The sequence below is a fragment of the Coloeus monedula genome, assembly GCF_965178545.1.
Source record: "Coloeus monedula genome assembly, chromosome: 29".
Classification (NCBI taxonomy): Eukaryota; Metazoa; Chordata; class Aves; order Passeriformes; family Corvidae; genus Coloeus; species Coloeus monedula.
The window spans coordinates 1,028,711-1,052,279 of NC_138809.1; the positions used below are offsets into that span (position 1 = coordinate 1,028,711).

Below are 23,569 nucleotides of genomic sequence, written 5' to 3' on the forward strand. Positions count from 1 at the left end.
AGCAAGTTACATATTTAGGCAAATGGCAATGGATAATAGATCTGGAAAGAATAGAGCCCCTAATTTCGTCCAGACACTAGAAAAGAAGTTATGACGTTCTCTCGGGTGTCATGGAATTTTGTTGGTCACGGATTCCTTAAGGCAACTACGTCTCTGACTGAGGCAACCAAGAACAAAGAGACAGAATCCATTGTCTGTGCAGTGGATTGTTTGTGGTGCCTTTGTGCTGTCCCCGTGGCAGTGAGGGCTGGAACTGACACCAGGCACTGGGACTGTATGATGTTTATCAAGGGCAAGTGCTGGATTCTGCACCTGGGATGGGGTAACCCGGGGTGTATGGACAGACTGGGGAAGGAGAGGCTGGGGAAGGATCTGGGGGTCCTGGTCAGTGGCTGCCTGGACCTGGGTCACACTGTGTCCTGGCAGCCCAAAGGGTCACCGTGCCCTGAGGGGCATCGGGCCCGGCACCACTGGCTGGGCAAAGGAGGGGATTGTCCTGCTCTGCTCTGGGCTGGGGCAGGCTCACCTTGAATCCTAGGTGCAGTTTTGGTAATGCGAGAAAGACACGAAGCCATTAGAGAGTGTCCCAAGGAGGCCACGAGGATGGTGAAGGGTCTGGAGAGGCCGTATGAGGAGCGGCTGAGGGCACTTGGTCTGTCCAGCTGGAGGAGACTGAGAGGAGACCTCAGGGATCTGCACCTTCATCACGAGGGGCAGCACTCCAACACGGCTGGAGCTGTGTCAGGGGAGGTTTAGGTTCGGTATGAGGGAAAGGTTCTTCCCCCAAAGGGTGGTGGGGCACTGCCCAGGCTCCCCAGGGAACGGTCCCGGCCCCAAGGCTGCCAGAGCTCCAGGAACGTTTGGACAACGCTCTCAGGGGTGCACAGGGCGAAGAGTTGGAATCGATGAGCCCTGTGAGTCCCTCACAGCTCACAATATTCCACGTTTCCCTGGCCCCTCACCGGCGGGGCAGACGCTGCGCGTGCGCGGACTGCGCGCGGCGCCGGCTGAGGGCGAGCCCTCCGCGCTGTGTTTGCGCACGGCCCGGCGGCAGCGCCGGCTGAGGGCGAGCGCGGGAAACCGCGCCCCGAGGGTGAGGGCGGGCGGCTCCTCCAGCTCCCTTCCTCTCACCTCACATTCTCCTTCAATTTTTCCTCGGTTATCTCTCGACCCACCCACACCCCGCCTCGCCCTCACCGCCGAGGTTTTGCTGCCCTCCGCCCCGCGCTACTCTGCAGTATTCTGTCTTCGCGCTTTCATCCTCCGCTTGCCTCAGTTTCCCTGGAGGGGGCAGGTGCTGTGTTCTGGGCTGACACTGCTGGGAAGCGGCTCCTTTGTGACAGTGGGGCTGAACTCGGCCGCATGCTGTGGTCGGGGGGGGGGTTATGGAGGATTTGCTGAGGGGGAGCTCGGTGCCCTGCGTGATGCAGAGCCCACTTCTAGCTTGGAAAAGGTGTTTTCCATGGCCTCAGGCGTGGGTGCGTTTGATATTTCCGAATTGAGGGGAAGGCTTGTGTGGCGTCAGACTCAGGGTGATGAGGGTTCTGTTTCTCCCGTACTCATTTGAATTACAGATGAAAACAACCCAAGCCTGGGGGTGTTTGAAATGTGGGGAGGGCCTTTGAAAATGTCGTAGGTTTGGTGCTAGTTAGCACTGAGGAGAATTGCCTTTGGAGGTTCATATAAATACAGATATAAATATTCTAATTATTGCATCCTGTAGCCTCAGGGGAGGCCTGTGCTGCTGTGAATATCAAGAATCTGATACTGGGGATGATTAGAAGAACAGTCCTGCTCTGTTTCCTGAACATTACAGGTTGGTTTGAGCTGGCGAATTGTGCAGGAGGTGTTTGTAAATCCAGGGAATGCCCTGGAGAAGCTGGAGAGCTGCAGGCTGGGCTTTGCTGCCCTTCTTCTCAGCCAGGTGCTAATGCAGGTGTTCCATTAACAGGCACAGGAGTCTCTGCGGCATGGCAACTGCTCAGAAGCAAAGGAATTCTGTGGTACGGTTTTGTGGTTTATTTCAGCACAGTATTGGGAAAAATGGGGGAGTTTTGGCTGAAATAGTGCACGCAGGTGCTCTGTGGTATTTTTTCACGTGAAAATTGCAGGCTAATTCAGTCTTTTAATTATGAATAAAGAATGTATAGAAAAAAATACAGAAAAGTTTCCTGAACTTTGTTGTCATGTGCTTGGTAGAAACCGGTTACAACGTGTCCTAGAAATACATTATATTTATTTATATATTTTTTATATATACATGTCCTTTAGCTGCGTCCTATAAATACTGTAACACCAAGTTTAAGGAATGTGCTTAACTTTATAGCTCACAGAAGTCATACTTTTCAATTAAATTAAAATGAAGGCGTTGGACAGGATTGAAGCCTGTACAGGTCTGTTGATGTAGGTAGAGTTTAATTGGTTTCTTTCTGTGATTTTCAGAGTGCAGTTGTATTTCCCAAGAAAATAGCCACGGAGCAGCAATCCCTGATGCTGGTGAAGAGGCTCCTGGCAGTGGCAGTGTCCTGCATCACGTACCTGAGGGGAATCTTTCCTGAAAGTGCCTATGGAACAAGATACATGGATGGTAACAGGCTTTTTTCCATGATAATTTGCAAAACCTGTTGTCATCAAGTTGTTTTTAAAGCCACTTGGTCTTTTTAATGAATGGACGTCATTTCAGTGCATGTAATGGAAATTTCACTAATGCATTAATTAAATTTTGTTATTGGTTTTGTTATTACTCAGCATAAACTGTTAGTTTTAGCCTCTTCTTGATGTGTACTTTTAGGGAATGAACTTTTCGTTGCACTTCATCCTAAGTAAATGTGTGTGTGGTTTTTTTTGTTTTTTTGAGATGTCTGTGTCAAAATTCTGCGGGAAGACAAAAACTGTCCTGGCTCTACCCAGCTGGTGAAATGGTAGGTTGATTCCAGCACACAGGTAACACTTCCTTGGCGTGTAAGTGCTCAAAGAGTCCTTCCTGGTTGTTTGCAGATACAAGGGAAAAAGCTCTCTTGCTGTGAGTGAGCAGCCCACATTGGTGTTATAGATGTAACAGTTGTGTCTCCAGAAAGGTTTTCAGCTCAGGCCTTAGGAGAGCATAGATCTCTGTTTGCAGAGTGACTATGCTTTATATTTACTGTATAAATACTAAATATCTAATACTAGATATTTATACACTTCATTCCTCTAGGTGCTCATGAGTACTCAAGGGTGCACAGAAATGCAAAAGTCTAACCAGTAGTTCCTCTCTAGTTGATCAGGAGACTCAATGCCACCCTTTTGCATCTTAAAGGTCTTGCTTACAGATTTTGTAAGAGAGTGGGAGACTTGGGCTTCTTGTTCAAAGGCAGAGCTGTGCCTGCCAGTGACAGTCTGTCTGCTTGAGCACTGCCACAGCTGAGTGTGGCTGTGTCACCTGTGGCTGCAGCTGCTTATTCTGGTTTTCTTTCTGCTCACAGTAACTGTGAGGTCTGTTCCTAGTGCTCTCCTTGCTTTTTAGAAAACTCTGTAAGGCCTTTGCCTTAGTTACATATTTCTGTATTTCCTTACCTCCATAAAGGTTCTTTCCCTCCTCTTCCCCACTGTGTACAAGGCGTGGGGATGATGCTGCATTCATCCCCTGGCAGCACTGAGAGGTTCAGATGTGAGGGCTGACAGCTGATGTTAGAGGTGGAATCAGCCGTGTGCTGTCACAGAGTGGGGGGGAAAAGCTTCCTTTGCTGTAACCTGGAATTTCCTAATGGATCTTCTGTGGCTGAGGAAACAGAAGGGTCAGTGCAGTTCACCTTCCCCTCACACACAGTGAGGGCAGTTCACTGCAGCCTGTGGAGGCTGACCAGGACAGGCTCCCTGGTTTTGTGGGAAAAGGATGTGGTACCTGTTGGGAGTTCACAGGTGAGTGGCCTTTCTTGCCCCAGCATCACGCACACACCAAACCCAGTTTTTGTTTGTTGACTGTATTTGAAAGGAATGTCAGGAAAAAAAAAAAATAGGGTTAAGTTTCGATTCCCTATTTGACTACTGTTTGGGTGTTGTGTAAAAAGGAAATGGCAACATCTAAATGAAGGTAATAACTCCTGTGTGCTTCAGCTGTGTTGCTGTTTAGCTGAATTACTGATCTGTGATGAAATCATGGAGTGCTTTGGGTTGGAAGGGACCTTAAAGCTCACCTTCTTCCAAGCCCCTGCCGTGGACAGGGACAGCTGCAACTAGACCAGGTTGCTCCCCTGGTTAATGAATGCGTGTGTTGGAAGTATTGCACTATGTTTTTACTGATTAGTTACCTACAGATTATATTTTTAATTACGCTTCCAGGAGGTGGGGATGATTTGGTGTCACAAAGATAGTCATTGCTTGTATCAGTGCTAATAAGATAGAATGATGGAATAAGTGTTATTTAATGCTCTAATACACTAAGAATAAAAACAAGAGGTTCATTTTTTGGTGCTATTTGATTTAGTGAGAAACAAGTGAAAATTAGTAGTAGATGGCCAATATTATTTGGTTTTTGCAGGATGTTAGGATGCTATGATGCCTTGCAGAAGAAATACGTAAGTCCTCCAGTCTCATTTCAGTTGTATTGAAATGTTTATTTAAGTCCATTATGTGCCAGTGTAGTTGTAGGACTGCTCAGGGAGTAGCTGAGCTAACTCAGTCAGCTGCAGCGTGGGATGCACAGGCATTTCTGCATAAAATTCTTGTAAACAGCAGCACTGAAAGCCAGGGATCTGTAGGTGTTTTCTTCTGCAGCTGAGTCCTCTCCTCCGCAGAAGAGGAGTGAAGAGGAAGAGGCTTTTCTTCCAACAGGCCTTAGTTGCCTGTGTTGGATTCCAGAGCTAGAGAGACAAAGCAGCTTGGGCAGCAGAAATGGGCTATGAAATATATTTAATGTTCTTTTTCTTTCTCTGTTTGTGTTCCTGACAGCTGAGACAGATTGTCCTAGCAGTGAGTATCTCTGAAAAGCAGGGATGCGTTTTTAAGGGACGCTCTTTGAGGGACGTGCAGGTCTCATTCTGATTCCTTTCTTTACTTTAAAAATACAGGTCTACACTCAGCAAGAAGATCCTCAGGTAAATCTGCTGGAATATCTCAAGGGATGACTGCTGATAATGTGGATGTAGTGAAATGCATGTACAAGCAGGAATATTTAACGTGCACATTTTTCAAAAGGGGACATATTGAAATGCCAAATGTAAAAATCACTGGAGTCAGTGGGAATTGCCATGTGTGGAATTGCATTTAAGTATCCAGTGTCAGGTTATTCTCAGGCTGGTGCAAGCAACCAGAATGTCATTGCAGAGGGAGATGTCCATAAAGATGCCTCATCCTAAATCTGCCTAACAAATCTATGGGACTTTTGTGGAAAACACAAAGCCCACTGGGTGTCATCACATCTGTTCTGTGTGTGAAACGTTTTCACAGCGATTAAAACTGGAATATTTTGTGCTAAAAACTTCAGTTGGTATTTCAAAATATTTTATCATGGTGATTCCCGGAAAAGAATCATCATTTTTATTAGCTGACACTTATGCATTATTACTGTTAATTGTTAGGGGATTAGGAACCTGTATTCAGTAAGTGGATGGGAGTTGGGCTGTCGTTATTTTCTTTAAAGGTTAATAGATTATTAACCAGAGCTGCAGCAGGAGGGTGCTTGGCAGCTGATTAGTGTAATAATTACTGGCTTTGTTTGCAGACAGTCACAGAGTGTTACCACTTCAAGTTCAAGTACACCCACAAAGGGCCGCTCCTGGATTTTGGCAGGTACAACCCCTGTGACTGCCCCATGGCCTTACAGTCCCTGTGGACACACCTGAATGTCAGAACTTTGGATTTGATCTGTTTGGTGTTTGCTCTTTAAATTTGGGATCTTGAGACTAATTTTATCAACATACACTGCTAGCTTAGACTTACTAAAATACAATTAATTATTTTGTCTGATTATGCTTGTAATTTTAATATCCACTCAGAAGATGATGCTCTATGTCAGATACTCTGTGACCAGGATATTTGAGATATTCTGGGGGGGGGGGGGGGGGGGGGGGGGGGTGAAGCTTAACACCAGATTCAATTATCTGAAGATACTGAATGTTACATGGAATTCCTCATTTAGCAGAAATGGTAGAAATACACAAAAACCACAATAGAAATGTAAGCTGCACTTAGCAAAGCAGAGCTGTTGTGCTACATGGCTCGGTCATGGTGGAATTCCCATTGCTGAGATAAGCTCACTGTGAGGACACTGGGCATCCCCAGCCATGGGGAAGGAATCCCTGGGTTGAAACTGTCAGGGGACAGGTTTGGATCAAATGTACAGAGGAAATTCCTCCCTGTGAGGGTGGGGAGACCCTGGCACAGGGTGCCCAGAGCAGCTGTGGCTGCCCCTGGATCCCTGGCAGTGTCCAAGGCCAGGTTGGACGGGGCTTGGAGCAGCCTGGGAGAGTGGAAGGTGTCCCTGCCCATGGCAGGGGGTGGGATGGGCTGGGCTTTATGTTCCCTTCCCACCCTAAAGATTGGTGATTCTATGAAGCTGCTCCAGCCAATTCCTCTCTTCAGAATTCTTTTGTTTGTTGTTCAGTTTTTACACTTTTTGGGCCAAACCACAGCTTCACTTCCCCTGTATCCATCTGGCAAACTCAAGGAGACATTCAGGGGCTTTTAATGAACTTGGGGAGAAGCACTGACCCCAGCAGTTCACCCACTCAACCCCCATAACTGTGTCTAAAATGGAGGCCCTGCTCAGCTCTCCATGTGCTGAGATCAGGTCACTCCTGGCAGCAGCTGTGGGCAGTGACACCCTGTGCTTGTGCTGGAGCTCTGGGGACACAGCCCTGCTCCCCATCTCCTCCAGACCCTCTTCCACCATAGGGATTCACTGCTCAGTCACAGCTACAGGGAAATGGCTTATTTTAAGACAAGTAATTGAAATACAGTTAATTCAAACTCCTCCCAGCTTCCCTCCTACATAAAATGCTCCTTAAATTAAAAAAGAAAAGGCTGCAGTGCTGCAGATGCTTGGGCTGGGTTTAGCTCCTTACCTGTGAAAGGGGAGAAGGGGATGTGACTCCTGGCCACACCAGGTTGCCTTAGTGGAACAGCATAAATTCATGTCAGATCAATTTGAAAATAGGTGTGAGGCTACTTCTCTGGTCCCAGCATGGCAGGAAATAACCAGCTGGAGAGGGGTGAGAGGTCTGAATTCATCACAGTTCAGGGAATGCTTCCAGAAGACAGGGACACACAAGGAAATAACTCCTGGTGCCTGCCCTGCTGTGCAAGTCCTCAGGTGCCTCAGCTGGGGGCTGTGAGGAGCAGGAGAACAGAGGGAGGGGTGTTGGCATTGAGGTGGGATTTGGGTCAGTTTCTGGTGGAATGGGAGCATGGAAATGTTGGAGCTGGATGCCAAGAGTCCGTTGGGTACCAAGTTTATTATCATTAGCCATGTGTGTCCAAGTAAATAGTGGGACTTCAAGGGAAATCAAGTAGTTAAGACTTCAAAGAATTGGGGCTTTCACACGTCCCTCCTTTTCTCTTTCATTCAGAGTGGGCCTTTAAGCACTAAGTGTGATGTAGGATAGAGCAGTTGGTGCCAGGTGCTGATCCCTAAGCTCTCCTGATGTCCCTGGCTCAGGGTTTGATCTCCCGAGGGGCAGAGAACATGCAGCACTTAGACAGGTTAGGAATTGCTTGTGATCTCAGACCTCAGGCAAGAAATGGGGTGCTTCTCATGTTCATAGTCTGTTAAATAGTTGTCTCTTAATACTAGAAATATCTTACTCTGTGTCAGAAATAACCTGGCTACTCTGATTTTAGCAAGGATAAGAAGTCAGACTCCACCATCACCTGTGCAGACACCAAGAAGGCCAGCATCCTCCTCATCCGCAAGATCTACGTCCTGATGCAGAACCTGAGCCCACTGCCCAGCGATGTCTGCCTCACCATGAAACTCCTGTATTATGATGAGGGTACATTGCCATGCCACCCTGATGTATCAGCTGTGTTCAGCCACTGGAAAGCAATCCAAAGGAATTTTCAGTGGATAATCTTTGTGGCTGCTGGGACTTGTTAAATGAGGTTATTTCACGTGTGGCTGTTTCTCATGACAGCTTTGAACCTCCAGGGGGAAGGGATGTGATCTCACTGCAGGAACACAATCCTGGCACTGCCTTCATTGGATTCGGGTGTGTTTTAAAACACTTGGAGTTTCCCAGAGTATGTTAGGCTATAGCATAATTGGCCAGCCTGGTTCTAGTTTGATGACTGTCCAAATGTCTGGCTCTGCTTTCAGAGTGCGTTACTGCCTTAAAATGGCAAATCAGAGCTTCTATTTTCTCTCTCTCTATTTACAGCCTCTTCCAAGGACCTTTAACTGGCCTTTGTCTGTTGTGCAAAGAGAAAAGAACTTAATTTACTCCAAATTGAATATTGATTACTCCCTTCCTCACGCACAGTTTTTTGCAGTAACTCTCTGTATTTAAAGGGGAAAAGAGTTGAAATTAGTTTGACAAGAACATGTTTCATTCTAACACATCTGATGAATTTTCTCTGCAGTTACACCCCCTGATTACCAACCTCCAGGGTTCAGGGAGGCCAAGTACGGGGGGATGATGTTTAATGAGGAGCCCATGTACCTGAATGTGGGGGAAGTGCCAACGCCTTTTCATATGCTGAAACTGAAAATTACAACTGAGAAACAGCGCATGGAGAACATTGATAAGAATATCCTAAAGCAGGGAGAGACTGCTGAGCCTCTCCAGGTGTGTGGAGCGAGCGGAGATAATCCAGAAGAGGAGAGCCAGGATATGGATGTAAGAGCACAGACTTTATTTTGTTGTACTAGTTTGAAAACAAACCAGTGGGAGGCACCAAGTCAGAATAACAATTTAATGGGGAAATTAAAGAAAAGGAAGAAAAAAAAAAATAAGAGAGCGCTGGTTCAAACTGACTCCCTGTTGTAGCAGTGGTAGAATAGTGGCTGCAGTCCTCTGAAGCAGTGATCCTGTAGAAAAGGGTCGGCTCTTCCTCAGAAGGTCCAGTGGTGGCTGTGTAGCTCCTGTCCTCTGGAAATCCAGTGGGAAGGGGTGACTCTGGTGGTCAGAGTCCCAGATTATATCCACGATGAGATGCTTGGTTCCTCCCTCTGGGTGGAGCATCTCACAATGGGGTAATGAGTCATGAGGCCAAGTGTTGATTAGGCTCATTAACAGAAGATAGTCCGGAGGGAGTTATCTCTGAGTCATGAGGCAGGACAATGATGGGCCATGAACAGAAACAGTCTGGGGGGAGGAGGCAAGGAAACACTGCCCCACCTGATTTCAACAGCTCATGAGGATGGGAATAGAATACACTGCAACCCAGGACATTTGTGTAGCTTTTTTTGACATTTTTTTGTGGTCTATCATCTAGAAAAAGGCCATTATTGTTTCACTGCATGTCAGCCATAATATTAATAAACCCCCTTTGTTTCCAGGTATCTTTAAGCAGGGCAGTATCTTCAATCCATGTTTGCCTTAATTTTACTGCTCCAGTTTGCAGTAAAGCAAACTGTTCAAGCAGTGCCTGTGCCCGAGGAGCAGCAGAGGGACAGCTTGTGCCATGGGGACAGTGCCATGTGTCCCAGCACAGGGCACAGATGAAACCTCTCTTCATCCCATGTCACAATCACTTATTTCAGTTTATTCCACCAAAAATCCATCTAATAAGTCTGGCCTTAATCATCTGAATAGAACCTTCTTCCTTGTATGTCTGCAGTAAGTGACAGACCTGTTTCTTAATCTAGGAAGATCCTGTCTTGGATAATGAAGTGGAAGATAAGAATCATGTGAATATTTCAGAAGCTCAAGGTAACATTTGTGTATATTTTTCAAGTCTCTGAGTTGTGCCTCTTGCCTGATGTTACTAAAACAAAACCTTTGATTTTCTATATTCAAATTTTCATTATTTTCTTCACATACGTGACTCTGCCTTTATTTTCTATCAGAGCTTCATTCTGTGAAGCACTTGGTTAACGAATGTTAACATGTTAAAACATGATTAACACGTTTTCATGTTACTGTTCAAAAATTCTGATCTTCTGTTCCATTTTATCAGCTAACCTAAATTGAATGGGGTTTATGTTTAGGAAAAAAAATTGTTTGCTTTTTCTACTATTGTTGTTACTAATAATTACTGATTTATTTGGTTTTTGATAATACTTAATTTGCACATTAAACTTGCAGAGATCTTGTACTGTTGAGTTCATTATTGCAGAGCTGGGAAGCAGAATTCTCTGTGCAAAAACCAATGATCTAGGTCTGGGTTGTTTTTTTTTTTTTTAATTTCAGCTTTTTGGGCTTCAGTTCAGCAGAAATGCCACTTTAAGCCACCTTTTCCCCTGCAGTAGCCCAGAATCCCACTGTGCACCCACACCTTCAGCCCCGGGGCGTGGAGGAGTTGGGGCTCTTGTGGGTAGAGGAGCTTTTGTGTTGTGGTAGCCCCTGTGAAACACCTCCAAAGGGAGCTGCTCATGGCTGTGGTTTGCTGCTCCTGCTGCAGTAACTTCACCAGAATGTGTTTGGTTTTATGAATGATTCTGCTTCCTGCTTTAGTGCCTTGTCCAGCTGATTGTGCTCTGGGAACCTGCTGCCCTTTTCCTGTGTACTGGAGCATTTTGATAATTGCAAGTGAACTTTTTTTGCCATCACACCATAGAATCCCAGAAGGGTTTGGGTTGGGAGGCACCTTAAAGCTCATCTCGTTCCACCCCTGCCTGCCATGGGCAGGGACACCTCCCACTGCCCCCGGTGGCTCCAGCCTGGCCTTGGGCACTGCCAGGGATCCAGGGGCAGCCACAGCTTCACTGGGCACCCTGTGCCAGGGCCTCCCCACCCTCACAGGGAGGAATTTCTTTCTAACATCAAATCTATCCCTGCTCTCTGTCAGGGTAAAGCCATTCCCCCTTGTCCTGTCTCTCCAGGCCCTTGTTCAAACTCCTTCTCCAGCTCTCCTGGAGCCCCTTTAGGTACTGGGAGAGGCTCTAAGGTCTCCTTGGAGCCTTCTCTTCTCCAGGCTGAACAATCCCAACTCTCTCAGCCTTTCCTTGTAGGAGAACTTAAATAGGAACAAAGTTCTAGCAAAGTATTTTTGTTAGTATGAATCACACCAAAATGAGTTTCCTCAAGTGTTTTTCCTAACACTGTAAATAAAATCTGTCAATAAATAACTGTCCTGGCTCCCCAGCCTGGCCACAGCTGCCACCAGGAACATGCCCTGGAAGCTCCCCACTGCTGGTTTCTAATCAGAGCATCAAGATGTGGGCCCAGACTGTCTCCAACTCAAAACATGAGACACCAAATTGTCCTCAGGGATCTCAGGAGCTTCCTTTTCAGATTTTAGATAAACCAGGAGGAAAAGCAGAGGATGGTTTGTGTTCACATTTCCCAGTTTAGCCCAGGGGCCTGAAGACTGAACTTTGCTGCCAAACAAACTGAAGAAGGAATTGCTGCTTGTTGATCTGCTCCTCTTGGAGGGGCTGCATAGAAGCATCCAGACAATCTGGAACCCATTTGCTGTACAGAAAACATTTCAAATGTTGGGTTTGGGGTTTTTTGAAAAGTAACATGTGCAGCTTTGCCAAACCAGCTGCCATTTCCATGCTGCTCAAAAACGATAATGGAAATGTGTAGGAAACAGCACATTTAGATCAGTATTTTTATCTTGACAATGCTAGTAGGCTGCAGAACTGGAATAACCACTTGAAGGTCTGTCTGATTCTTTTAAAAAGTCATAAAAATTCCAAAACCATACAAAAATCCAGCAAATTTCTTGTCCTAGGGAGTTGGCAAATGTTTTATTTACAGGAACTACGAGACACAGGGAAACACATTTGTCACCCTGAAATTCTGTTGTTTCCACAGCTGATGCACAGTCACCCTCCACCATTCCCTGCTTCTATCTGTATCCTAGAAAAACAGCATGAATTAGAAACAGCAACCAAACTGTCTGGCACTGCCTGTTCCCCCTTGGGAGCCTGTTCCTGCAGCTGCAGGCAGTGACAGGGGCTCTGCAGCTGGAGCTGCTGCTTGGGTGTGGCTGGGTGGGTTCAGGAGGGGCAGGAGCTGGGCCAGAGTGGCCTTTTCCCTGTCCTGCAGCACAAAACGGGCTCCTGAGGCTTCAGGCTTGAATCAAATCCCACTGCAGGCAAGCCTTTGGGATGGCCCAAACCCATCCTCCAGAGATCCTGTGTGTACCAGGGCTGCTGAAGGGAGCTGGAGGCTGGGGTGGGAAATGGCTGAGTTGAAAAGAGGAAGTTTAAATCTTGGTGGAGTTAAGGAGAACTGGAGCCCTCTGGAAGCACTTGTTCCCAGCAGTTTGGAGTGTTCCCTGAAGCAGAGCTGCTGTTGTTTGCTGTGGGTTGTGGGTGTGCTGTTGTGAACAGCTTTGTTTAACTCTTCAACTCTTTCCATCTTTCAGAAAACATTTCAGCTCGTGAAGAGGAAGCTGGAGGGATCCAGACTCCCCGTGTTTCTAATCCTCAGGTATGAAAATTCTGTCATCTTCAGCTTCTACTGGAGGTTCTGTGAAGCTTCTTCCCTCCTTTGAGTGATCCATGGGTGATCTGCTAAAGCCTTATTTCCCACAGTCACTATTTCCAGCAACAAAATCCCTTTACATTTCATTTCCTGGTGTTTTCCAAAACTATTCTAAAGCTCTGACAAAAGGCTGTTCCTCTGTGATACAGCTCCCAAGCCAAACAGATGCTGGGACTGTTACTAAGTGAAAAGGGGAGTGTAATTTCCATGTTAATAAACTGCTTAATAGGAATTCCACTGCTAATTCTGACAGACCAAAGCTTGTTTAGAAGTTGATTAAAACTTAAAAATTCAAGTTTATAACTCAGGTTATATTCCCTGCATGTAGAAATTGGTGGCATTTATACGTGGAGGACTGCTTCACACAGGTCCTTAAGATTTCTTAAAACAGGATAGCTGTAGGTAAGTGTGAGTGATTTACTGTATAAAACCAGCACATGCTTCTCTCTGCCAGGGCCCTGCAGCACACCCAGCTGTAAATGCTGAGACTTCCATGGGTTATCACCATTTAAATACTCCCATATCTCAATTTTGGCTCAGGCACAGCAGAGAACAGTGAATGCCCCAGCACTGAGCCCTGCTGTGGTCTCCAGTGTGTGTTTTTTGCTGCTTTCACAAGGAAAAAAATCTATTTTCTGATTTCAGGTTGATCATTTGACTCGTAAAACGTCTGAGCTGATTGTGTCAGAGAGCAGGACAAGAAGTGGAAAGATATTCCAAAGCTGCATTGTTAGTATCAGTTTTTCTTTCGTTCTCATTATTTCTGGTCCAAGCAGTGAATAAAACTTGGAGCTTGAATGCATTTGCTACTGACAGAATGAAATTCTCATCACTTCCTAAATTCCCATTAGATTCAACAGGGTCAAAAAGAGTTCTGTCCCAAGGAGTTAGAAGCTGGTTCGATGTAGGTAACACAGGTTGAGAGAGATTCCTTAGTTTTAGTTGCTATCCTGTTGGGAATGCATTTAGCCAGATTTCCTGCTGGTTTGATCCATCAGCCATGGGGGTTTGTACCAGCAGAGATCCCCAGCACAGTTCACCGAGAGATCCTTGTGCTTCTGCTTGGGAAACACTGGGCCAAAATTATAACCTCACCTCTGTGACTCCTTCATTCCAAGAAAAATCCCTTTTATTTGCTTCATCAGGTCAGTCTGGCAGGCAGTGCTGCTTGTGGGGAGCCAAATCCTTCCCACCTGGCACAGCTGGAGCAGAGGTTGTGTCCAGGGTGGAATTGGGACTTCTGGGGGTGGCTTTGGGGCCCCCATGTCTGTGCTGCTCCCTCACTGACTGAGCTTGGCAGCTCTGTGAGGCTGTGGGGGCCTTCACCAGGTATTGGGAATATTGGGAATGCTGAGTTAGGAGTAGGTCCTTCTCCAAAACCTGTGGGGGAATTCTTCTCTCTTACAGCAAGAAATTGTTCCCTGTGAGGGTGGTGAGGGGCTGGGATGGAATTCCCAGAGCAGCTGTGGCTGCCCCTGGATCCCTGGAAGTGCCCAAGGCCAGGTTGGATGGGGCTTGGAGCAGCCTGGGATAGTGGAAGGTGTCCCTGCCATGGCAGGGGGTGGCACTGGATGAGCTCTAAGGTCCCTTCCTGCTTCCAACCAGTCACATTCAGTGGTTGTTCTTATTCAGTGATGTGACAGAAAAAGGAGAACGTTGTTCTGTTTGCTCACTGTCCCTTGCTCACTATCCCTGTGTCTTTTTCAAAGAGGTTTTACTGAACTTAATAATAAATTTATTAGATGTAAACAAAACACGAGTGCTTTCGATAACCAAAAGCACAGTGAAGCTAAAGGTTCATTGTCATCTTTTCATGGCAGGGTCAGACCTACCAGGACTGAGCTCCCAGGAGGTTGTTGGCTGCTGAGCAGCCTCTCCAGGGTGCAGAACCCTCCTGGTGCTGCTCCCTCTCCCCAGGGCTGCTCTTGGAATGGGACAGTGCAGGGGAACAGCCGGCATTGCCTTGGAATCACGGAATGGTTTGGATAAAGGGACATTAAAGCTCACCCAGTGCCACCCCCATGGGCAGGGACACCTCCCGCTGTCCCAGGCTGCTCCAAGCCCCATCCAGCCTGGCCTGGGACACTTCCAGGGGCAGCCACAGCTTCTCTGGGCACCCTGTGCCAGGGCCTTCCCACCCTCACTGGGGGGAATTTCTCCATATATCCAACCTCAATTTCCCCTCTTTCAGTTTGAACCCACTACTCCTTGTCCTGTGCTGCAGTTCCTGATGGACACAGCTCCTTGATGCAGCTGTGACAGCAGGAATACATCCCAGCCTTCCTTCAGTTGGTCAGTTCTGCCAGGAAATGGTATCCAGATGCTCCTGCAGGCCCAGCACATCTGGGTGGGGACTGGGGTGAGGCTCTGGATGTGTCACACCTCTGTCCTGCTCGGGGTGGGCTGTGTCCTGTTCTGACACCACGGAGCTCCTGTAATTCCATGAATTGGTTTTCCTTGGCAGGTTCACCAGGCTGAGCTCTCCTCCAGCCAGGACGTGCTGCCCAAAAGGAGGAAGCTCAGCGAGCCCAAGGAGCCGTTTTAGCCGCCCATCTCTCGTCTGCCCGGAGTTCTCCGCTTCCATTCGGTTGTTCTGTGTCACTGTTGGGTTTTAAGGATCAGTTCTGCTCCATTAGCAGTCCCACGGGAGTGTGTTATAAGGAAAGAAAATGCCAGGAAGTCCAGCTGAGGAATTCTGAACTCGTTTTGTACAGGACCAGCAGGCAGGACCAGAAATCCTTGGATCTGGGGATTGACTCTGGTTCTGGGTACGTCCGGGTCCTGCTGGTGATGGAGGAAATTCATTCCCCCCGCACAAGGTTTCACCAGTGCCTTTGGGCTGTGGTTCTGAGCTGAGGAACTCATCCAGAACCTGCCTGCCCCAAAACCTCTCCAGTTTTGGGGCGATTTCCAGAGCTTTCCAGAGGGCTGGGCTGTCAGTTACAGGGTGTGTTACAGTTTTGGGGTTACAGTTTTCGCTTTTCAGTTGGAGGAGTTGGATGCTTTGCATTTCTTCCACACCAAAAGCACCATACTCAGGTGAAAAACAAGCCCTCTTCGTGCCTTAAATTCCAGATTCCCTGCCAGAATGCAGGAATTTCTCACGAAGAGCCGTGGCAGCGTCTGTTCCAAGGTGTGGGGGTATTGGGAGAACCTGGATGTCCCTAAAACGATTTATGGCAGAGGCTGGACACGGTGCCAAGTCCTTCAACAACAAACCATTAGTTTTCGGGTGCCGTGAGGGAATGGGAGTGAAGCCGTTCCCGCCGGCGCGGGCGGGGACAGCTGAACATTTCTTGACAATTTTGACTTTTAAATTACGAATGTCTGTTCATCATCAGTCCTCTATTAAACGGCGCTCACCCGTGGCTGCGTGTTCCTTTACCGGCGGGATGGGGCCGGAGCGGGGAGAGGACGGGAACGGGATGGGATAGGGGGTCGGGACAGGAGCGGGAACGGGACGGGACTGGAGCGGGAACGGGACAGGAGCGGGAAGGGGACGGGACACGGCATGGGACAGGACTGGAACGGGACATGGGACAGGCCGGGACGAGTGGGGACGGGACTGGAGCGGGAACGGTACATGGGACAGGCCGGGACGAGCGGGAACGGGACTGGAGGAGGAACGGGACGGGAACGGGATTGGACACGGAATAGGACACGGGACGGGACTGGAGCGGGAACAGGATGGGACTGGAACGGGACACGGAACGGGACACGGGACGGGACAGGAACGGGGCCGGGACATAGAACGGGACAGGACACGCGGGCGGGGGCGGAGCCGCCCGCTGACAGACAGGAGAAAGTCCCGCCCCTCAGCCCAGCCCGGCCGCGCTCATTGGCTGCTTCGGCCCGCGCGGGCTCCCATTGGCGGAGCCGCGGCCTGGGCGGGGCCAGCGGAGCCCAGGAAGCGGCGGCGGCCCCGCGGAGGCTTTTCCTGCCCGCGGCCCCGGAGCGGAGCGGGGCGGGCGGACCCGCCGGGCCGCGGTGAGGCCGGGCAGCGGGCGGGGAGCGCTGGCAGCCCCCGAACCCCCTGGAGGGGGTGAATCTTCACCCGCGGGGCGCTGCGGCGGCGGGCGGGATGGAGCGGGGCTGGTCCGGCGGGGCGAGACGTAGCGGGCCGGGGGGGTGGGATGGAGCCGGGCCGGGGCCGGGGGGGTGGGATGGAGCCGGGGGGAGGGGGGTGGGGCAGAGCCGGGCCGGGGTTGGGAGGCGAGTGGGACAGAGCGGGGGTCGCGGGCGGTGGGATGGGGCCGTCCCGCATCGGCCCGGGACGCTGCCGGAGCCCCGCGTCCCCTCCGGGTGCGGGGCCTGCCCGTGCGGCCTCGGGGCCGCGGCCGCGCCTCGGGGCTCTCTGCAGAACCTGCGGGTGCCATCGTCCCCTCCAGCACGTCGAGGGGTGACGGCCGCTCCCTGTCACCGCCTGCGACACCGCCCTGGGAAGGGGGAGCTGGAGATCCTGGGGTAGAAGGGGCGAGCGTCCCTCGGTCTTAGGGTCTGGGTTGGGTCTGCGGGCTCAGCACCGTCGCTGTCCATCGTAGTTAGCAAACGTGTGCCCTCCTGTGCCCAGCTGCAGCGGGAGATGACGACGCTCACGCACCGGGGCCGGCGGGTGGAGGGCAGGAACTCGGACAAGAAGCCGGACGGTGAGGAGGATGCGGCTGCAGACAGAGACCTGAACGAGGACGATCCTGATGACTCCAAAGACATCCGCCTCACGCTCATGGAGGAGGTGCTGCTCCTGGGGCTGAAGGACAAGGAGGTGAGGCAGGTGTCCAGTGGCACGTGGGCAGTGGTGTGGCAGTGCCGTGGTCAGCCTGGACTTGAGGCTCTCAGGGAGCAGCAGAAGGGATTGGATGGATTCCTCTCGATGCTTTCCAGCAAAGCTCTCTTAGACTCTTTAGAACCTGCTTAGAACCACAGAATCATGGAATGGTTTGGGTTGGAAGGGACCTTAAAGCTCATCCAGTTCCAAACCCTTGCCATGAGCAGGGACACCTCCCACTGTCCCAGGCTGCTCCAAGCCCCAATGTCCATCCTGGCCTTGGACACTTCCAGGGATCCAGGAGCAGCCACAGCTTCTCTGTGCCAGGAGATGGCAACCTGAGCTGTGGGCATGGCTGGTAACTGCTGTCCCACCAGCTCTGCCCTGGGGACAGTGGCAGGAGGTGAGAGGTGCCCTGGGGGCGTCGTGTCACTGCCTTGTGCAGCGCAAAGGGAAGGTTGCTCTTTGCCAAAGCCATGGGGTAAAAGTAGCCTCAGCTGGTCCATCCAAGGGTGAACATCCTCCTCTGCAGCCCAGGGCAGCCTCCTGTCCCAAAGCAGCAGCTGACAGACACACAGGGACACCCTGAGCCCTGCTCTGCTCTTTAAAAATCAATGTGGAGAAGAGCAGAGGTGGCTTTTGAGGGAAGAGGCAGCAGAGGGAGCTGGAAGCAGGCACGGGCTGAGTCTGGACCCACGATGGAGAGGGAACAGAAGCTGCATCTCTGGTGGCTTCCTGGGCCAGGCAGGAGTGGGGATGTGCAGCTCCAGGGGAGTGGGGCTGGGTGGGAATGTCAGTGCTGGGAGTTCCTCTTGTGTGCCTGGCGCTGGCTTTGCTTGGCAGCAGTGGGGGGAGGCAGAGCTGGTTATTCCCAGAGGGCTCTTCCCTGTGGGAAAGGGATCCTGGTCTAACAGAATTGATTTGTGCTTATCAGCTGGTAGGAACTCGTTTATCAGCTCTGCCTGGAAGGAGCCCTGGGGAAGGGGAAGGTGCCTCGTGTTGAGCTCTCTGAGCTGCCTGGCCCTGCCTGTGCTGTCACTGTGCCTTGTCTTCATCCCTGCATCCATCCTCTGGATCAGTGTGGGGAAAGCTTTGCCTGTGAGGGTGGGGAGGCCCTGGCAGGGGCTATTCCGTGGCTGCCCCATCCCTGGAAGTGTCCAAGGCCAGGCTGGATGGGACTTGGAGCAGCCTGGCTTATGGGAGGGTGTCCCTGCCCATGGCAGGGAATGGGATTGGTTGATCTTTAAGGTCCCTTCCAACCCAAACCATTCCATGATTCTAAAACCTGCTATTCCTGACGAGTAGCTGGGGAATTGTAGACCTGGGGAAGCCAACCAGGAGCCCAAGGTGCTTCTTGGGGTGACAGTGGCAGAGCAGAGCCTTCTACAGAGGCTTCCCAACTCCAGAAACCACTTTGGTCAAGATTGGACTCAACGATCCTGGACATCTTTTCCAGCCTTAACGATTCCATGATTCCTGTGTGAGCCTGTCTCCCGCCCTGAGGAGCTGTGGTGGATGGGCCTCCTTCTCTTCATTCCTCTGGGGTGGAATTAAACCCCTGTGAGGTGCCTGGATTTTCTTTTCCATAGGGTTTGGCTGTTCCTGGGTTGGTCCCAGCTGGTGCTGAGCTGTCACACGGATCCTGCCTGGGGGTGATGACAGTGACAGGGGCTGGGGCTGTCCTGTTTGAGGATCCCAGATAAGATCTGGGAGCCATCTAGGAAGTGGCAGGAGCTCAGGGCTGTGAAGGGAACATGATGCAAATAATCCTGGAGCAAATATTTGAGAGCAGCCTGGGAGTGGGGTGCCGTGGGCTGCTGTTTTCCTGGGCTGTGTTTGGTGTTCTTGGCTTGGTTAATGTATCCTGGGAACGGCCCTTCAGCCACCAGGAAGTTGGGAGAGCACAACAAATACAGGAAAAAACCTTGTCACGCTTTTCTTTTTTTTTTTTTTTTTTTTTGCCTTCCATCCTGTCCTTCCACATTCCTGTACCTCTGACCAGAGGCAGCAGCAGCCTGGCCCTGAGCTGGGCTCACAGCTCGGGTGTTCACTCATGGTTCGATGACTGAGGAAAAACAAGACAATTTTTGCCAAATTCAGTGAGCTCACAGTGTAATTTCATTATTTAAAGCACCGGCCTGTCCATGTAGGAGGACCTGGCTGCAAACCAGCCTGGCTTTTGTAACCAGGCTGATTCCAGAAGCTGGAAGTAACCCAGGAGCTTTCCACTGGTTTAGTTAAGAATTTAAAATTTCCTAGGGGTGTTGTGCCCTCCAGACCAGGAAATTGAAACTTTTGCTCATCTTCCCACCCTTTCCTGGAGAACTTGTTTGGAAAGCCAGGAGCAAAACCCAGGAGCGGAAATCGGGAGGGCAGGGATGAAAGGTTGCTTTGTCCTCCCTCACAAGGAAATGAAGAAAGCAAATAAAGGTTTTAATGTCTTTTATGGTTCTCAGTGCTGGGCCAGCCCAGTGTCCTCATGCCCTGCTCAAACAGAGCCTCTGGGCACTGGAATTCACCCATGGGGCTGGAAAACCTTCCCTGGGAGAGGGCTGAGGGTTCCCAGCCTGTTTTCCTTGGGGAGGGGCTCATTGGGTCCCCTTGTCTCCAGTCTCCTGGTAGCTTTCAGACCTGTCCTTTCCTCCCCGTTTTCCACCCAGAGAAAGAGCAGCAAAAGGGGAGTTTCCCCCCAGGAACCCATTCCAGGTGTGTTGGGGTGTCCCTGCAAACGAGCAGCTCGTGACTTTGATCCCCCTGGGCTCCCCCTTCCCTTGGGCACGCCTCAGATGCCAGTCCAGCCCCCCAAGCCTCTCCCCAAGCCTCTCCCTGAGCCCTGGCTGCTCCTGGCTCTCTCTGAAATCCAAGGAATGCCGCCCCGTGTTGGCCCTCACTGAACAGAAGGGAACAATCGGGCTTTGTTCTCAACAGGGAGTGAAAAAGGAGTGGAAGGAGGGAAGGGAAAGGTCACCTGGGCTGTCCCAGTGCTCCAAACCGGTGCCAGCTCTCTTGGAAAGCATCAGCTGGGTGTTGTTAAACCTCAGGGAGCAGCGAATTCCCTCCCTGCCTTTCCCTGGGCTTTCTTGTCCAGGTGTTTATTTCTTCCCAGCTCCATCTCCCTGGCTGCAATTGCAGCCCAGGACTATCCTGGAAGTGGGAACTGGCCATTCCCTTCCTTTTTGCTGCTGCCTTTTATGTGTCTGATCTCCCTTCTCCTCTCCCTCTGCCCTCTCTTTCCTGCACCAAATTCCTGTTTCAATTCCTGGTTCTTTGTGGGTCTTATTTCCCAAACTTTGCACCTTCTTCTTTCCCAAATTCTTTGTCTTTGGAGCTTGCACCTCTCAGGATGAGGCCCCATCAACAGCCTGGAGTGCCAGGAGAGGGGGGGATGGCTTCAAATTGACATAGAGGAGCTTTAGGTGGGATTTTGGGAAGAAATTCCTCCCTGGGAGGGTGGGCAGGCCCTGGCACAGGGTGCCCAGAGCAGCTGTGGCTGCCCCTGGATCCCTGGCAGTGTCCCAGGCCAGGCTGGACATTGGGGCTTGGAGCAGCCTGGGACAGTGGGAGGTGTCCCTGCCCATGGCAGGGGTGGCACTGGGTGGTTTTTAAGGTCCCTTCCAACCCAAACCAGTCCATGGCTCTGTGAAGCTCCTGTGGGAACTGGGTCCTACTGGAGCCCCACGGGCTGTGGGGAAGCTCCTCCCAGGCCTGACGTTGATTTCTTGGCATATCCAGGGGCTCTCAGTGGGGTCCTGGAGCCAGGGAGGGAATTCCTGCAAGGAGAAGAGCAGATTGCAGCTCCCCTGTCCCCGGGCACATCCACAGCCAGCGCTGGGACAGAGCCTGGCAGAGCTCCTGGGGGGTGCAGCCCCTCAGCAGCAGCAGCGTCCTCCTGTGCCCATGGAAATGATCCCACCTTTCTCACTTTTCCTTGGATTTTTTCCACGCTGGGGCTGAGCAGAGCCGGGTGTGCCCCGTGGCTGTGGGTGCAGGAGGAAGGGCACAGCCTGGACTGCTCAATGTTTGCAGGAGCTTTTGGGCAGGAAGGGGGAAAATTGAAGCTTCTCACCTGGTGGGGAAAATCCCTCCCTTTGGAAGGCTGGGAGGATTCAGAGAGACAGGAGCAGGGAGAGGCTGAACGGAGGAAGAATTCCTTCCCATCCTCTTCCCCCAGGGCTACACCTCCTTCTGGAACGACTGCATCTCCTCGGGGCTGCGGGGCGGGATCCTCATCGAGCTGGCTCTGCGCGGCCGCATCCACCTGGAGCCGCTGTCCCTGCGCAAGAAGAGGCTGCTGGAGAGGAAGGTCAGGGTCCTGCCGGAGCCCCGGCAGGGTTTGGGGCTCTGCTGGAGCGGGATCTGCTCCGGGAGGGGACTGGCAGAGCTCTGACCCCGCCATCCCGCTGCTCCCTCCAGGTGCTGTTGAAGTCGGATGCTCCGACCGGAGATGTGCTGCTGGATGAGACCCTGCGGCACATCAAGGCCACGGAGTCAGCGGAGACGGTTCAGACCTGGATAGAGCTGCTCACTGGTAGGGCCAGCTGGAAATTCCATTGTCCCAGCTCCCTCTGGACATCCCCCAGAGCCCACCAAAACCCATCCAGGATCCCACGTCCAGCATCACCCTCTGCATCCAGAGCACCAGGATCCAGTGGGGAGGGAACCCCAAAAACAGGGGGGATCCCCAAAATCACCCTGGATCCTCAGATCCCTCCAAAACCCCTCTCCCTGGGCTGGCCCTGGATCACTGGGTCATTCCCTGGAGATGGGCAGAGCAGGGGAAGGCTGAATGTGGGGGCAGAGAAGGATTTTCTGGGTGGTTTTTTGGGCTGAATGTGGGGGCAGAGAAGGATTTTCTGGGTGGTTTTTTATTGGGATCTTGATAGAAATCTTGGACCTCGCTCTCCTTTAGTTCCTGCTGAGGCCTCACCCAGCCTGGGCTGAGCCAGGGGTGGAAGAGGCTTTGCAAAGGAATTTGCCCTGGGATCTGCTGCCTGGGAGCTTTGCCAGGTGGGACAGGAGGGTCCGAGTCAGGCCAGGGGATCAGGGCAGAGCCCGGTGCTTGTGCAGGACAGATGGACGGCACGGGAGGGTGGAAGGATGTTGGGACTGGGAAGCAGAGCTCGAGCAGAGTCTCCCACCCCTCAGGAGAGACCTGGAACCCCTTCAAGCTGCAGTACCAGCTGCGCAACGTGCGGGAGCGCCTGGCCAAGGCGCTGGTTGAGAAGGGCATCCTGACCACGGAGAAGCAGAACTTCCTGCTCTTCGACATGACCACGCACCCCGTCAGCAACGCCTCCGAGAAGCAGCGCCTGGTGAAGAAGCTCCAGGAGAGCGTCCTGGAGCGCTGGGTCAACGACCCCCAGCGCATGGAGCGCAGGACTCTGGCCCTGCTGGTGCTGGCCCACGCCTCGGACGTGCTGGAGAACGTTTTCGCCAGCCTGGCCGATGACAAGTACGACGTGGCCATGAACAGGACCAAGGACCTGCTGGATATGGACCCTGAGGTGGAAGCTGCCAAAGCCAGGGGCACGGAGATGATCTGGGCTGTCCTGGCAGCCTTCAATAAGTCCTAAAACCTCCCTTTGCTCCGGGTGGGGGAGACCCTTGATGTGACCCAGGGGTTTCCCCAGAGGATGGGCAGTTGCTGGGCTGGTGGGTGGGCTCAGCCTGGGGAGGGATCAGGGGATTTTGCTTTCCCCTCCCCAGGCAGAGGTGGGAGGTGAGAGCCCAGCACTCCCACTGCCCCGTGCTCTCCAGGGAGAGGTGGCAGTAGCTCTTCACTCCTTGCCCTCGGGGATTTCCTTCTGAGGCCAGTGCAGAGCTGGGGGTGGCAGAGCCCCGGCCCCGGAGCTGCTCTGAGAGGCCAAACCCCGGCACAGACAGGGCTGGGACACACTCCTGGCTGCCTCTCCCACAGCCGGGTCCTGCCTTGGAGCTGTGTGGGCAGTGCGGGTTCCCCTGAGGGACTCACGCCCTCCTGGGGTGGGGTTTGGGGGTGTTGGGCAGCCAGGACCACCCCCCTCCCTGGCTGGCACGGGGCACCCAGACCTCTCCCACGTGTCTCCATGGAGGAGCAGCTCTGCAAAGACCCCCATGTGTGCCCCCATGGCTCAGCTGCTCTTTCTAGTAAGAAGAAAAGTTAAACTGTGATTATTTTTGTTCACGACCCCCTTCCTTCCTCCTCCACTTTATTCTCCTGTAGTTCACTTAAACGTATTTCTCTGCAGCC

At 51.5% G+C, this 23,569-nt stretch overlaps 2 protein-coding genes across 2 annotated transcripts; both read left to right on the plus strand.

Moving 5' to 3' along the window:
• Positions 1–1,970: 1,970 nt before the first annotated feature.
• Positions 1,971–15,608, plus strand: HORMAD1 (HORMA domain containing 1; the record flags this gene model as incomplete). The annotated part of the gene is made up of 13 exons (XM_082298902.1): positions 1,971–2,003; positions 2,443–2,587; positions 2,858–2,921; positions 4,520–4,556; positions 4,930–4,950; positions 5,049–5,075; positions 5,702–5,769; positions 7,819–7,970; positions 8,557–8,813; positions 9,785–9,848; positions 12,457–12,521; positions 13,221–13,304; positions 15,040–15,608. 13 exons carry the CDS (start codon positions 1,971–1,973, stop codon positions 15,118–15,120), a joined length of 1,098 nt encoding a protein of 365 aa, XP_082155028.1. The 3' UTR covers positions 15,121–15,608.
• Positions 15,609–16,485: 877 nt separating this feature from the next.
• On the plus strand, positions 16,486–23,558 carry GOLPH3L (golgi phosphoprotein 3 like). The gene is made up of 5 exons (XM_082298521.1): positions 16,486–16,562; positions 17,146–17,337; positions 21,512–21,643; positions 21,754–21,868; positions 22,486–23,558. The coding sequence occupies exons 2-5, from the start codon at positions 17,158–17,160 to the stop codon at positions 22,911–22,913; spliced, it is 855 nt and encodes a 284-aa protein (XP_082154647.1). The 5' UTR covers positions 16,486–16,562; positions 17,146–17,157; the 3' UTR covers positions 22,914–23,558.
• The last annotated feature ends 11 nt before the right edge of the window (positions 23,559–23,569 follow it).